This window comes from Pristis pectinata, chromosome 21 (genome assembly GCF_009764475.1).
Source record: "Pristis pectinata isolate sPriPec2 chromosome 21, sPriPec2.1.pri, whole genome shotgun sequence".
Taxonomy (NCBI): Eukaryota; Metazoa; Chordata; class Chondrichthyes; order Rhinopristiformes; family Pristidae; genus Pristis; species Pristis pectinata.
Genome location: NC_067425.1, coordinates 5801951 through 5818472, shown reverse-complemented (window position 1 = coordinate 5818472; position 16522 = coordinate 5801951). Strand labels below are relative to the sequence as shown.

At 48.6% G+C, this 16522-nt stretch overlaps 1 protein-coding gene across 2 annotated transcripts in view; it reads right to left on the bottom strand.

Annotated features, from left to right (window-relative positions):
- rad51c (RAD51 paralog C) overlaps nt 1-16522 on the bottom strand; it is a 57855-nt gene that overhangs the window by 6792 nt on the left and 34541 nt on the right. For both annotated transcript variants that reach the window (XM_052035835.1, XM_052035834.1), the window contains 4 exons: nt 14465-14598; nt 3551-3682; nt 2536-2602; nt 213-273 (listed from right to left, as the gene is read on the bottom strand). In XM_052035835.1, coding sequence (XP_051891795.1) covers nt 213-273; nt 2536-2602; nt 3551-3682; nt 14465-14598 — 394 coding nt within the window. The remainder of the gene's footprint in view (nt 1-212; nt 274-2535; nt 2603-3550; nt 3683-14464; nt 14599-16522) is intronic.

Here is a 16522-nt window from a genome sequence, read left to right as displayed (position 1 = left end):
AAGTGTGACGTTACCCTGGATTTATAAACCCAAATTATCCTCGTTATCATCACTTGGGCGGGGCAACAAATCAAAACCAAGGCGGCATCTGCTCACCCTGGGCTGGTTCACCCCCCGAGAGCGCAGGTAGCAAAGTCTCCCAGCTCACCGACGACCGACGGTTTCTCCCAACCCAACCGCCTCGCGCATAATCCGAATGTTTCACCCCTTACCTCAATTTGCCTTCCCAGCGTAGAATTAAGCGAGTGGTGGGTGTGTGACCCCAGCTTTCACCTAGTCAAAACAAAAACCCATCTTTAGCAGGGTTGGACCTGTTAGACCCAGGGTAACAGACACAGGAGCTTAGAACAATTTCAACAAAATACTGAGGACTTCCTCCTAAGAACTTGGGGTATGGGGAGGCACAGGGCCACTGCTTTAGACTATGGGTCAGCCATTTAGAACTAAGAATTCTTTAGCCAGGCCGTGGATCATTGGAATTCTCTGCCTCAGAGAGCGGTGGATGTTTGGCTGTTGATACTGACAGATGGAATCCAAGGGGATCAACGAATTAGGGGAATGGATGGGAAAAGTGTTGAGGCAGGAAGTAAAGCCGTGGTGTCATGGTGGAGCAGGCTCTAGGGGCCCATTGGCCATCCTTCTCCTAACTGTGACGCGGTCATGACATGACACAGAGAAAGCCGGCTCTGCACAACACTGAGTCCACTGTGAGCAGGAAGGCAGGGCGAGCTGATCCCCAGGGAGGTAGGGTGGGCAGGTGGGGTGGAGAGCTGCCTTCTTTGGTTTCCAAAGGTTTGTCATAGAGTAATACAGCACAGAAACAGACCCCACAACTCAACTCATCCATGCTGACTTAAGCTAGTCCCATTTGTGGGTCATGGCTGCTGCTTGCTGCCCTATCATATGGCCACGTTTTCAAACCTCCCTGTACCTTCCTCCTGCCCTGCGATTCTCTGGGATCTCTCCCACTCTGGTCTTCCTAATTCCTTTCCCTCAATGTCAACTAAAGAGCTGGTCATTGACTTCAGGAAAGGGGGTGGTGTACATGCTCCTGTCTACATCAATGGTGCTGAGGTCAAGAGGGTTGAGAGCTTCAAGTTCCTGGGAGTGAACATCACCACAGCCTGTCCTGGTCAAATCACGTAGATGCCACAGCCAAGAAAGCTCACCAGCGCCTCTACTTCCTCAGGAGGCTAAAGAAATTTGGTTTGTCCCCTTTAACTCTCACCAACTTTTACCGATGCACCATAGAAAGCATCCTATCTGGATGTATCACGGCTTGGTATGGCAACTGCTCTGCCCAGGACCGCAATAAGCTACAGAGAGTTGTGGACACAGCCCAGCGCATCACGGACACCAGCCTCCCCTCCTTGGACTCTGTCTTTACCTCTCGTTGTTTTGGTGAAGCAGCCAGCATAATCAAAGACCCCACCCACCCGGGACATGCTCTCTTCTCTCCTCTTCCATCAGGCAGAAGATAGAGGAGCCTGAGGGCTCGTACCACCAGACTTAAGGACAGCTTCTACCCCACTGTGATTAGACTATTGAACGGTTCCCTTATAGGATGAGATGGACTATGACCTCACGATCTACCTTGTTGTGACCTTGCACCTTACTGCACTGCACTTTCTCTGCAGCTGTGACACTTTACTCTGTACTGTTACTGTTTTTACCCGTGCTACCTCAATGCACTTTGTACTAACTCAATGTAACTGCACTGTATAATGAATTGACCTGTACGATCGGTTTGTAAGACAAGCTTTTCAATGTACCTCGGTACAAGTGACAATAATAAACCAATACCTTGCATTCCCAGTTTCCACTGCTCCACCACTAGTGGCTTGTCTTTAGATATCAAGGCCTTAAGCTCCAAAATCCCCTTCATAAACCTCTCCCCCTCCTCTTTTCCTTTCAGACGCAACTAGGGTGGAACAGTTGGCAGAGCTGAAGTCTCACAGTTTCAGCGACCGGGTTCAATCCCGATAACCGGCAGTACTGCAGTGGCATTTGCATGTGGAATTCTCTCTCTCTCTCGGCACGTGTGGAGTTTCCTCGCACACCCCACAGACATACAGGTTGGTGAGTTAAATGGCCGGTGTAAATTGCCCCCGTTCTGTGGATGGCAGAACTGATGGGTGAAAATAGGTTACAGGGAGAATTAGTAGGGAATGGGATTGCTCCGAGATCCTGCACAGTCTGGTTGGGCCGAAGGGCCTCCTTCTACACCACAGGGAAATATGGAAATAATATGGAAAAATCCACCTCTTCAACCATGCGATGTGTTACCCACCCCTAGATCTGCCTGGCTTTGTGTCAAGCTTAACCTAATAATAATCAGTGCTGTGGGATAATTTACATTAAGGTGCTACCTAAATACCAGGTTTTTTTTGTTACGTGTGTGCACACGTAAGTCAGTTGATGGGGAGGGGGTGGGAAATGTTGGCAAATGACCAGGACCACCTGCCCCAGAGAGGAGGTATCACTTCCTTTAATATAAAACTGGCCCAAAACTGAGAAGGACCTGGGAAGTCTCACCCAGAGCGGGCATCAGCGAGGACTGGGCTTCTCCAAATCGTGTAGTCATCTGGTTGGTCAGCACCACCTGGAAGAGGAGAACGGTTACTATTAACGGTGAGGAACAAGCCCGTCGTGGAGTTACAGAATCTGTCGACTCACAAAGCAGAGGCACTGAAAGCAGATTTGATCATCAGCACAACCGGGTGTTGCTCAATTCTGTTGTATTGATGATCACAGTTTGCCATCAGATGTCAAGGGCAACAATTTAGCATCAAATGATTTTGCTCAGAGTCCAGTTCCAAAGCAGAGTTGACTGAAACAAGAGCGCATAAATAAACTGAACAAACTCAGCGGGTCAGGCAGCATCTGTGGAGGTAAAGGGATTGTCAACATTTTGGGTCAAGACCCTGCATTTGGACCCAAAACGTTGACCATTGCTCTGCCTCCACAGATGCTCTTCGCTCCAGATTCCAGTCTTTTGGGTCTCCTTGACAGAAACATGGTCTGGCCTGTCCTGGTCTGAAAGTTTTCAGGGCCATCCCAGTGGTGCAGTGGGTAGAGCCGCTGCCTCACAGCTCCGGAGACCCGGGTTCAATCCTGACCTCCAGCGCTGTCAGTGTGGAGTTTGCACGTTCTCCCTACAACTGTTTGGATTTCCTCCAGATACTCTGGTTTCCTCCCATGACCCAAAGATGTGCAGGTGGGTAGGTTAATTGGCCACTGTAAATTGCCCCCGGTGTGTAGGTGAATTTGGGGGGGGGGGCGGGGGGGGTGGGAGTGGACTTGATAGGAATGTCAGGAGAATAGATTACAAGGAAAATTTGTGGGGGAATGGGATTGCTCTGAGAGCTGGCACATCTCGATGGGCCAAATGGCTTCCTTTGTAAGGAAACAAGTTGTTCTGCTAGCTGAGGTGATGTCTTGGAGTGAAGGAGAGTCCAGGAGATCCAGATAAATGGAGTCCGTGTGCTGTTCCGGTCCAGCTGTTGCCACTCCAGTCCCGGGTGAAGCCGAGATGCCGGGTTTTACTCACTGCCACCCTGTGCTCATTGGCCATGGCGATCAGCTGCTGAGCCAGTCCGTTCAGCAACCGTGTCCGCAGCGACAGGTCCTCCAGGTGGTGGCGGAACGGGAACGCGATGCTGTCAATGACCACAATCCGCACCTGAAAAATAAACGGAGCTCAGGCCAACCCGGCCAGGAATTGTGTCCAGATTCCAACAACCTGGATTCAGCCCCAGGGGGGTGGGGGGGAACAATCCTCGGGGGCTGGTTACAGCCACGACCCTCCACTTACCTCACGTCCCATTACTGAGGGAGACCTAGCAGTGTTGAACCTCCCTCTGCCTCCCCACTGCACCGGCTCCCAATCTGGGAACATCCTCAACTGCATGTCCAATCCCCCCCACGGGCTTGCCCCTCCCTATCGCCGTGACCTCCTCCAGCCCCCATTGTTTTAGTTGTTCACTTCTGTATGTACAACATAGAACAGTGCAGCACAGGAACAGGCCCTTCAGCCCACAATGTCTGTGCTGAACACAACGCCAAATTAAAATAAATCTTTTCAGCTTGCACACGTTCCATATCCCTCCATTGCCTGCATATTCAGGTGTCTATCGGCTGAGGCTTTACAAGGCATTGGTCAGACCACACTTGGGGTATTATGAACAATGTTGGCCCCTGTACCCAAGGAAAGGTGCTGGCCCCAGAGAGGGTCCAGAGGAGGTTCTCAAGAATGATCCCAGGAATAAAAGGCTTAACATATGAGGACAGTTTGATGTTTCTGGGCTCGTACTCGATGGAGCAGAGAAGGATGAGGGGGGATCTCATTGAAACCTACCGGATGCTGAAAGGCCTGGATAGAGTGAACATGGAGAGGATGTTTCCATCAGTGGGAGAGTCTGGGATCTGAGGGCACAGCCTCAGAATAAAGGGATATCCCTTTAAAACAGAGATGAGGGGGAATTTCTTCAGCCAGAGGGTGGTGAATCTGTGGAATTCATTGCCACAGAGGGCTGTGGAGGTCAAATCATTGGGTGTATTTAAGGCAGAGGTTGATCAGTTCTTGATTGGCAAGGGTTACAGGGAGAAGGCAGGGGAATGGGGTTGAAGGAAAAAAAAAATTAGGTATAATTGAATGACGGAGCAGACTCGATGGGCCAAATGGCCTAATTCTGCTCCTATATCTTATGGTTTGTCTAACAGCCTCTTAAATGCCACTATCGTGTCGTGCCAAAGTTCATGCCGACCCCCTGATGCCTTTGAAATGGAAAAGCAAAATAGTGGAAATCTAAAGCAAAAAATGCAGGAATACTCAGCAGGTCAGGCTGCACCTGTGGAGGGAGAATCCACGTTAACGTTTCCGGTTGGCACCCTTTCATCAAAGCTACGTGAAGTTACCCTAACCCTAAGTTGCAGAGAAGGGTGGAGAGAGCAACGGGAGGGCAGTGACAGGTGGGAAGTCGGAGAGGCGCTACGGGCGGGTGCGGTGGTGTAGCGGGTAGTGCTGCTACCTCACACTCCAGTGACCTGGGTGCAATCCCAGTCTCCTGGTATCCACGGGGAGTCTGTGCATTCTGTGGCCACATGGGTTTCCGGTTTACCCCCACATCCCATTGGTAGGTTCGCTGGACTCTGAATTGACCCTGGTGTAGCTGGGTGGTAGCAGTATGGAGATGGAGCTGAGGGGCATATGAGAGAGAACAGGTTCCAGGAAACTAAGTGGGGGAATGGGACTGTTCTGGCTGCTGGCACAGACTCCATGACCCCCATGATGCAAGGAAATACAAGACACAATTGGTGGTGGTGCTGGCTGAGAGGTTGGTGAATGCTGGTCTGTCTGCAGGCAATGTAACATAAAACATACAGCACAGTACAGACCCTTCAGCCCACAATGTTGTGCCGGCCTATATAAACCTACCCCATGATCAGTCCCTCCTACACAGCCCATCCTACACAGCCTACACATCCTACACAGCGGTAGATGTTGTGTATTTAGACTTTCAAAAGGCCTTCGATAAGGTGCCTCACAAGAGACTGATTAATAAGATGAGAGGTCATGGAATTATGGGCAGGGTAGCAAAATGGGTGGAGAATTGGCTGGTTGGCAGGAAGCAAAGGGTGGAAATAAAAGGATCTCGTTCTGGTTGGTTACCGGTTACTAGTGGTGTGCTGCAAGGGTCGGTGTTGGGGCCTCTCCTTTTTACCTTGTACATCAATGATTTGGATGATGGAATAAATGGTTGTGTGGCTAAGTTTGCGGATGACACCAAGATAAGTGGAGGAGTAGGGAGCATAGAGGAAATAGAAAGAATGCAGAGGGACCTAGACAGTTTAGGAGAATGGGCAAGGAAATGGCAGATGAGATTCAATGTTGAGAAATGTGCAGTTGTACACTTTGGAAGTAGAAATAAGCGGGTAGATTATTATCTAGAAGGAGAGAAGATTGATAGTGCGGTAGTACAAAGGGACTTGGGGGTACTCATACAAGATTCCTTAAAAGTTAACCACCAGGTTGGATCGGTGGTTAAGAAAGCGAATGCTATGTTGGCATTCATCTCGAGAGGTATAGTGTATAAAAGTAAGGAAGTGTTGATGAGGCTCTACGGGGCGCTAGTGAGGCCTCATTTGGAATACTGTGCGCAGTTTTGGGCCCCGCATCTTAGGAAGGATGTGCTGACGTTGGAGAGGGTTCAGAGGAGATTTACGAGAATGATTCCAGGAATGAAAGGGCTTAAGTATGATGAGCGTTTGTCGGCTCTTGGACTGTACTCGCTGGAGTACAGAAGGATGAGAGGGGACCTCATAGCGACATTTAAAATGTTGACAGGTAAGGATAGAGTAGATGTGGCTAGGCTGTTTCCCTTGGTGGGCGTGTCCAGGACCAGAGGGCACAATCTTAGAATTAGAGGGTACAGTTTCAAGACAGAGATGAGGAGAAGTTTCTTTACCCAGAGGGTGGTGAAATTGTGGAACTCCTTGCCACGCACAGCAGTGGAGGCCAGATCAGTGGGGGTATTCAAGGAGGAGATAGACAGATATCTAAATAGTCAGGGTATCAAGGGATATGGGGATAAGGCTGGCAAATGGGATTAGAATAGTTTTTTTTCTCTCTCTTTTTTTCCCACCCCATTTCTTTTTCCCTTTTCCTTGGAGCAGACTCGATGGGCCGAATGGCCTGCTTCTGCTCCCTTATCTTGTGATCTTGTGATAATCTTCCATTTTCCTTACATCCATGTGCCTACCTAAGAGTCTTTTAAATGTCCCTGTTGTATCAGCCTCTACCACCACCGCCGGCAGTGTGTTCCAGGCACCCACCAGTCTCTGTGTAAAAAAAAACCTACCTCTGACATCCCCCCTGAACTTCCCTCTACTCACCTTAAACGGATGTCCTCTGCCGCCCTGGGGAAAAGGTGCTGGCTGTCCACTCGGTCTATGCCTCTCATAATCTTGTACACCTCTATCAAGTCACCTCTCATCCTCCGTCGCTCCAAAGGGAAAAGCCCCAGCTCACTCAACCTATCCTCATTGGACCTGTTCTCTAATCCAGGCAGCATCCTGGTAAATCTCCTCCGCACCCTCTCTAAAGCTTCCACATCCTTCCTATAATGAGGTGACCAGAAAGGAACACAGCCCAGATGAATGAAGACAGAAGAGAGGATTGGGGGGGGTGTGGAGAAAAGAGGGAGAAAGACAGCTGGAACTGTGAGGTTCAAATCCAACAGCTACGTGTAATCCAACATCGATGATGGAAATACTCTGCTGCTCAGGCAGCATCTACGGAGACAGAAAAATATGAGTTTATGTGATTTATTATTTTCACATGTACCAAGATAAAGTGAAAAACTTTGCTATGTGCCATCGAGGCAGATCATGCCATGCGCAAGTACATTGGGTAGTAAAAACAAACTCACTGCCTGCAGGGGTTGTGGGGACAGATACATTAGGGACATTTAAGAGACTCTTAGACACATGATTGATAGAAAAATAAGGGGCAATGTGGGAGGGAAGGGTTAGATAGATCTTAGAGCAGGATAAAATGTCGGCACAACACTGTGGGCCAAAGGGCCTGTACTGTGCTGCAGTGTTCTATGTTCTAAAACAATATAGAATATAGTGTTACAGTTACAGGGGAAGTGCAGTGCAGGTAGACAATAAGGTGCAAGGGCCACGACGAGGTAGACTGGGAGCTGGAGAATGACTGGTCATCAGAGCTGACAGTTCTGACACAAACTGGAAAGGGTTAGGAGTTCAATGTTCAGCCCTGAAGTCAATGTGGCCATTCAGCAGACAAGGTGCTGTTCCCCTAGCTTACTCCAGACTTCACTGGAGCATCGAGAGGATTCAGAGTGGGAGTGGACTGGAAAATTGAAGTGACAGGCAGGTGGAGGCTCCGGTTCACCCGTGGACCTGGGCGGAGGCATTCTCCAAAGGGTCACTCCATCCACATCGGTTTTCTCCAGTGTGGAGATCACATCGTGAGCAGCGAAGGTCAGACACTAACGTGGAAGAAATGCAAGTGGATCACTGCTTCACCTGGAGGGACTGTTTGGGTCCCTGGATGGTGGGAGGGGAAGAGGCAAAAGGGAAGGGGTTGTGCGTCCTGTCATTGCGTGGGAAGGCATCAGAAGGGGAGAGGACGCTGGTGCAAATGGAGAAGTGAACGAGAGTCCCGGAGGGAATGGTCCCTTCGGAATGCTGAAAGGGGACGAAAGGGGGAGGATGTGTCTGAGGACGGTGATGGGGGGGGGGGGGGGGGGGCAGATGTGTCTGGGGACGGTGACGGGAGATGATCCATTGAATGTGGAGGCTGGTTGGACAGAAGGTGAGAACAAGGGGACCCTGTCCTTTCTCCCGATGGGAGGGGGTGGGAGCCGTCTCTGCCGGATCCCAGATTCACCACTTATTCCTCTTTTCGTTTGACTCCTTCTGGTTACATTCCCCTGCTGACAGATCAACTGATCAATAAGCCTGTGGCACCTTCTCTCAGCCAGCACCACCATCAGACCCCTCTTTCCCCATCCCCACCCCAATGTAAATCAGGTTGGAGTTCTAAATTGTTCCCAGTTCTGGTGACAACTCACCTCCTGTTTCCCAACCTACACATCACATCCCAACACAGCTGCTGAATATTTGCTGTTATGGTTTTCCCTTGTACTACCTCAATGCAGTGTTGTAATGAAACAATCCGTGTGGACGGCAGGCACAACAAATTTTTCCACTTTACCTCAGTACATGTGACAATAATAAACCAGTTTATGTCTAGCACCTTCTGTCAGTGAGAGGATCTTGGAAAGGAATCAGTCCTTCCAGCACACTGTGTCTGTGCTAGCCACCCAGTACCTACCTATACTAAAGCAACACTCGAAACACTGGAGGAACTCAGTAGGTCAGGCAGCATCTATGGAGGGAAATGGACAGTGGATATTTCAGGTCGAGATCCTTCATCCGGACTGAAAGATAGAGGGGGGGCAGCCGGTACAGAGAGAGGGAGGGAAGGGGTGTCTCTTGTGTCTCCAATGACTTGCACTAATCCCATTGTCCTGCACTTGGTCAGTGGCCTTTTAAGTGCTCATCCAAATAGCTGTTGAATGTGTGAATGTAGCCTCACCCCCTCAGGTAGTACATTCCAGATCTCAACCACCCCCCCCCCCCCCCCACCCCGGTGAAAAACATTCTTCTTTGCTTCCCATCTCCTACCCCTTGTCTTAAACCTCTGCCTTCAGGTTTATAGATGCCTCTGCTGAGAGGATGAAGCTTCTCATTAACTTCTCCATTTGTGAACCACGATTTTGTGTACTTCAATCAGGTCCTCCTCTCAGCCTTCTCCACTCCAAGGAGAACAAACCCAGCCCCTCCTGTCTCTCCTCACAGCTGAATCACTCCAGCCAGTGCATCTGCTTTACACCTTCCCCTGTGCAATCATGTCCTTCCCATTATGTGGTGACCAGAAGTGCACACAGTACGCTAACTGTGGCCTAACCAATAGTTTATAAACTTGTAACATGAACCCCCTGCTCTTATATTCTTTACCTCTTCTTATCCACCTGTGCTGCCACTTTCAGGAGTCCTTGGACGTGAACACCAACAACTCTGTGGTTCAATATTTCCTACCGTTCATTTCATAAACTGCAGCATTTTGGACTTTGGTCCATCCAAAAGGCATCACATCACATTACATTTTTCATGATTAAATTTCATCTGTCCATTCTTACCAACCAAGTAGGTGGATAGGAGGGGTTTAGAGGGCAATGGGCCAAACGTGGGCAGATTGTACTAGCTCGCTGGGCAACACAGTTGGCGTGGACGAGTTGGGCCAAAGGGGCTGTTTCCATGATGTACAACTTTATGATCAAATATCGTTCTGTGGCTGAAGACCACCCCTAACTCCCAACACTAATCCAAGTGTCACCTGCAAAGTTACGAATCATACCCGGCACATTCACAAACTGGTCGTTAATGCACGTAACACATGTTAAGGCTCCCAGCACCGTTCCTTGCAGTACACCACTCAATAGCACAAAGGAGTAGGCCCCCCAGCCCCTCCAACCTGCCCCACCATTCAATATGATCATGGCTGATCTATACCAGCCTCAGCTCCTCTTCTGTGCCAGTTCCCCACAACACTCATTTTCCTCAATCTTTCAAACATTTATCTATCTCCACCCTAAATACATCTAATGATCCCACTTCCACCACTCTCAGGGGCAGACAATTCCAGAGGTTCCCTTAAACAATGAGATGGACTATGACCTCACAATCTACCTTGTTGTGACCTTGCACCTTATTGCACTGAACTTTCTCTGTAGCTGTGACACTTTACTCTGGGCTGTTATTGTTTTTACCTTTACTACATCAATGCACTCTGTACTGACTCAATGTAACTGCACTGTGTAATGAATTGACCTGTACGATCAGTATGCAAGACAAGTTTTTCCACTGTACCTCAGTACAAGTGACAATAATAAATCAATACAGAGGAAATTTCTACACACCTGAGTTTTAAATGGTTGACCTTATTCTGTAGCTGTGCCCCTTGTTCGTGTCCCTCCCACTTGTGAAAACATCCCACCATCTATCCTGTCAAAACCCCCTTAGAATCTTCACACAAAAAAGCTGGAGGAACTCTGCGGGGTCAGGCAGCATCTGTGGAGGGAAATGGACAGTCGATGTTTTGGGTTGAGACCCTTGACATCTGGAATGGTCCAGATGAAGGACGTCAAACCGAAACGTCGACCGTCCATTTCCCTCCACGGACGCTGCCTGACCTGCTGAGTTCCTCCAGCTTTTTGTGTGTTGTTCCAGATTCCGGCATCTGCAGTCCCTTGTGCCGCCCTTAGGTTTTTATATATTTGAATAGGGTCACCCCTCATTCTTCAAAACTCCAAGAATGAAAACCCGAACCGTTTAGCCTCTCATCCCAGGGATCAGCCTGGTGAATCTCCTTTGAACTGCCTTCAAAATTACTGGCTACAGGTTTCCAAATGCAAGACAACCCTTGCCCATTACCTTCTGTCTTCTGTTGTTGGACACCTCGGGTTCCTTCTTGAACTTCTGCAGTGTTTTATTTTAAAGTAGGGAAGGCTGCTCATAGTGCTGTCAGGGAGTTCTAGCATTTTGATGGTGAAAGAATGGTGATGTATTTCCAAGTCAGGGTGACAGGTTGCAAAGAGGGCACGTCGAAGCTGCTGGAGTTCCAGCATTTTCAGACTCTTGCACATCCCAGACTTTTACTCTGTTACAGTTTACAGCACCCTGGCCCCAAGCCCGACTCCCCTTCCATGCTCCCTTCAACCGAAAACTTTTTCCTAGAACTGGGTCATGTGCCCTAACATCTCCTGATGTGTTTCTGTGTTAAATTTTGTCTGATGATGCTGCTATGAATTTCCTAGGAATTCTTTTGTTGAAGAAATGCAAATCCGGGGACATGAGCCAGGTTGCAAAGCATCTGGTAGCCACGCTGAGCCCAGGGCTCCGCCCAGTGGCCACACTGGCAAACTGCAGCCAGAGCCCCACCCACCCAGTGGCCAAAGTGAGCAGTTGAAGCTGAAGCTCCATTCAAGTTCATTTTTGTTCTTGGTTGCCCTATCGGAAGAAATGTTTTTATTTAATTTTTCTTTAATTTTATTTACAGCGTGGTAACAGGTTCTTCCGGCCCAATGAGTCCGCACTGCCCATTTTAAACCCAAATTAACCTACCCGTACGTCTTTGGAATGTGGGAGGAAACCGGAGCACCCGGAGGAAACCCACGCAGACACGGGGAGAACGTACAAACTCCTTACAGACAGCGAAGGGAATCGAACCCCGATCGCTGGCGCTACCGTGGTTTCTCTGTATTTACTTTGGAGATAAAGCATTCACAGGGCAATAGAGAAAGATTTTTATAGCTTGGCTTCTTTCAGCCAGCCCTGATTCAGGGTACTGACTCAAAACACCAATAATTCTCCAATGAGGTAGAGCCCCATCTCCTGCTTGTGCTGAGAAATTCAAGCTATGTATTATTTAGTGGTCCAGCTGAGATCCACCCATTTACCCACCTTTTTCCCTGTAAGACGCACAAAGACCTTTGTGCAATTAATTCCACTGAAATTCTCTTTTTACACTGATTTTTTTTTTTAACTTTAATTTACACTGCTCTAGATTGAGACTTTAAATAAGGGGATGTTAGGAAATAAGAAGAAAATAGAAATTAAGAGTACAAGGACACCAAGCAGTAGCGAGCAGGAATGAAAAAAATTGCGGTGATTGATGAAACATTGGGCTTTTGTCTTAAAGAGACCAGGGAACAAAGCAGGGGGAGTTTGGCTGCAGTTACATGGCTCATGGTCAGACTCCACCTGGATTCATAGGGCAATAGAGAAAGACTTTTATAGCTCGGCTTCTTTCTGTCAGTCCTGATTCAGGGTATTGACCCAAAACGCCAATAAACTTTTCAGCTTTAGCCATCACACCATAGGGAGTATATGAACCTCAGGAACACAGATTCAGCAGAAGGACACAGGGTTAAAAACTTTAGTTAAAAAGGCAGACCGCATAAACATGGCTTGTTTTCCCATGAGGTTAGGAGTTTGAGGAGTGTGCAGCAGGATGACAGATAACAGAAAGGAGGTATGAAGAGTGCAGATGCTGCAATCTGAAGCAACAAAAAAAAACGCAGGAGGAACTCAGTGGGTCGAGCAGCATCTGAGGGGCAAAAAGGAATTTTTGACGTTTTGTGTCAAGACCCTGCATCAGGACTGACAGAAAGAAGCCAAGCAATAAAAATCTTCCCCCATTGTCCCGTGAATGTTTTCTGTCCAAGTATAGAGGAACCACTTCCTCCGACAGGGCAAAATCAGAGCACGCAGGAGATAAAATGAATGGCAGATTACTCGAGAATGAGTATCAGGGAGTACAGAAACGATCGAGGGATTCTGGAACTCTTTCCACAAAACTCTGTAGATGCTGGGGGATTCTTGAAGCTTTCATGACTGAGGGAGATAGCTAGTTAAAGGGAAGAGGGATATTGAGCTCGAAGCGGGGGGAGACAAAGCTGGGTACAGATGAACCTTAACTGAATGGTGCAGCAGACGAGGGGGCTGAGTGGCCTCCTCCTGTTTCTGAGCTGCCAGTCGTGACGAGGTTGTAAAGCAGCTGAGAGACCACCATAGCTGGTGAGAGTTTCAACCCTCTAGGCTCTGATGGCCGAGCTGCCGAGGCCCCGGCACGTGCTGCCCTCCCCGGGATGTGACAGCCTGCTTGCGCCTTTAAATGCCTTGGCTCCGAAGCTGTCCCTTCCCTTGGAACTAACACAGGCATGGTAGTGTAGCGGTTAGCAGAACGCTATTACAGCGCCAGCGACCCGGGTTCAAATCCGGCCACTGTCTGTAAGGAGTTTGTACGTTCTCCCTGTGTCTGCGTGGGTTTCCTCTGGGTGCTCCGGTGTCCTCCCACATTCCAAAGACGTACGGGTTAGGAAGTTGTGGGCATGCTATGTTGGCGCCAGAAGCGTGGCAACACTTGCGGGCTGCCCCCAGAACACTCTATGCAAAAGATGCATTTCACTGTGTTTCGATGTACGTGTGACTAATAAAGAAATCTTATCTTATCTCTTAACTGCAGATGCACCAAGTCCGTGACCTCTGCCTCACACAAGGACGGGTGAAGCAGCAACACCTTGTAAGGAGAAGGTTAAATTTTCAGGAAGTTATATTTGATTCCTCCATTGTATGTGCAAAAAAGTGCGTGAGACAAAATGGAGCAGCTCAGAATGTGGGGAATGTTTTGAGAGGGTGCCGGAGTCCTGAGGAGTAGATTACAGTGAATGGTGAAAAACACGTCTTTCTGCAAAACCCTGTGTCTTTGTCTTTAAGTTATGTTCCCAGGACGAAGGTGACGGGAGATACGGTGGTGCACCATGGAAAAGTACGAGGGTATTGAAGGGTATGAAAAGGGGCTACTTCTCTGTGCAAATTGGAATTTCAATTCAGGCTGGAGTCACGACCAGTGCTGAGAGACAGTCTGGCACCAGGCACAGAGAGACAGAACTGTAGGAGAGGCTGTCGGACACCTGGGGTTCCCTCCAGCACTGTATTAGATCGATCCATTGACTGATCGGTTGATTCTTTCCTTCTGTATTTTAGTGAAGTGGTTAATGAGTGGACTTTATATAATCCTAATAAAGTAGTTTCTATAACCTCTACACGTGTACAGTGCCTCCTTTGTTTGCAAATACCTCTTGGTGCTGAATCAGGAAAGAACAAGGTATGAACTTTAAAATATTTTGTTACACAACTACATCTTGCAGTCGGACACATACCCATTCCTTCATCGTTGCTGAGTCTAAGTCCTGGAACTCTCTGCACGACAGCACCGAAGGACCTTTGTCGGAAGGACCAGTGACTCAAGGAGGAGATAATCCACCAGCTGCATCTGGGAGGAACAGCCCAGCTCTCAACCACACCTTACCTTGCGATGTTCAGCTAGGAAGTCGCCCAGCAGATGAGCCTGTGCCAGTAGCTCCACGTAGTCGTGGCAACGGAAGTAGTAGATGCGGGAGAGGATGCTGGAGATGGAGAACTCTTTGACTGCCTCTTGCTGGGCTGTGGGGTAAAAGCCATCAATCTCACTTCTGGCATTTGCGTTTGACCTCCCCACCTAACCCTAACCCCAACCCACACCCCACCCCCATGCCAGAGCCCCAACAACTTTGGACAAGAAATTCCCTGATTTCCATCTCTCCCACTGGAAGGAAGTCCCTCCCGATCTCTCATTCTGGACTCCCTACACCAGAGGAAATAGTTGAGCTCTGCCCAATAAAATCTTTTAGTCACCCTAAACATCTTGCATAGTTCATTCATAATCTTCTAAACTCAAAGGAAATAGAAGCCTGGTCTATGCAGCCCCTTAAAATCTGCTGTGATTCTCATGACTCCGGGCTGCATCCTCTAGATGGAAGGGTTGGTTTTACTGAGGCTGTCCTTTTGGTGCAGGGCCATGTCCATCAGAGGAGGGGGAGACATTGCTGCTCAGGAGCTCTGCCTTATGCTCCAGCACCTCTCCTCCCTTCTCCCAATTCCCCAGACAGCAAGGCTCTCTATTTCTTGGTTTATTGCCTGTGCCACTGTAATAGAACATAGAACAGTACAGCACAATACAGGTTGTGCCAACCTTTAAACCTCACTCGCCTAAGACTATCTAACCCCTTCCTCCCACATATCCCTCTATTTTAAATTCCTCCATATGCTTATCTAGCAATCTCTTGAATTTGACCAATGTACCTGCCTCCTCCACCACCCCAGGCAGCGCATTCCATGCCCCAACCACTCTCTGGGTAAAAAACCTTCTTCTGATACCTCCCTTGAACCATTATTTTAAAACCATGCCCTCTTGTATTGAGCATTGGTGCCCTGGGCATGTTATTATTTGGTGGCCTATAGACAACTCTCACCAGATATTTTTTCCCCTTTACTATTCCTAAGGGCAGGGACGGTAGTATAGCAGTTAGCATAACACTATTACAGTGCCAGAGACCTGGGCTCAATTCTGGCCGCTGTCTGTAAGGAGTTTGTACGTTCTCCTCGTGTCTGCGTGGGTTTCCTTCGGGTGATCCAGTTTCCTCCCACATTCCAAAGATGTACAGGTTAGGAAGTTGTGGGCACACTATGTTGGTGCCAGAAGCGTGGCGACACTTGCGCGCTGTTCCCAGAACACTCTACGCAAGAGATGCATTTCGATGTACATGTGACTAATAAAGAAATCTTGTCTTGTCACCATCAGGAGCAAACCAATCCTGGACTTCCCTCTACCATTGCGATCAGCTGTGTTAAATTTGAGATTCAAGGACTCCTGGCTTCGTGGCTCAGGGACACTAATGCTCGTCTCTCTGCTGTTCAAGTACCTCAGCAGCTGTGAAGTGCTTTGGAACATCCCATGGTTGTGAAAGGCACTTCAGAGAAGCAAACTTTCGACACTCAACAGCAAAGAAAACCCATTCAGCCAGCTCTGAGTAGTCCCCTTAGTCCCACTTCCCTACTCTCACTACAGCACTGCAAGGTTTTCCTTTACAAGAACATAATCCCTTCTGACCCTCCCATCATTGAAACTCCTTCCATTGCCCTCTCAGGTAGCACATTCCAGATTAACACAACAGAAGTCCTCCCCCACTCCAGATCCCCAATCGGCTCCCTTGCAGAAAGGAGTGTGGACTGGACATTGGACGAAGGGAGGACATTCACCATCGCTGCCTCGGGGTGTCGAGGATGAGCAGATCACCAACAACAGGCACTGTCCACGTCAATACACTAATTACGAGATATGACCTTGGATCTCCACAGAGCCCAGAGCTACTGGGAGCTTTGCTTACTCAGTCATCAAGTGATTCTGTACAGTAGTTATTTCTCTACCCCCTTCCTCTCCTGAAATACATCCACAAACAGACTGCACAATTAACCTCTGGGTGAGAAAACATTTTCCCCCACTAATCCTTCTACCAATTACAGCAAAACTCCAATAATCTGGTACCTA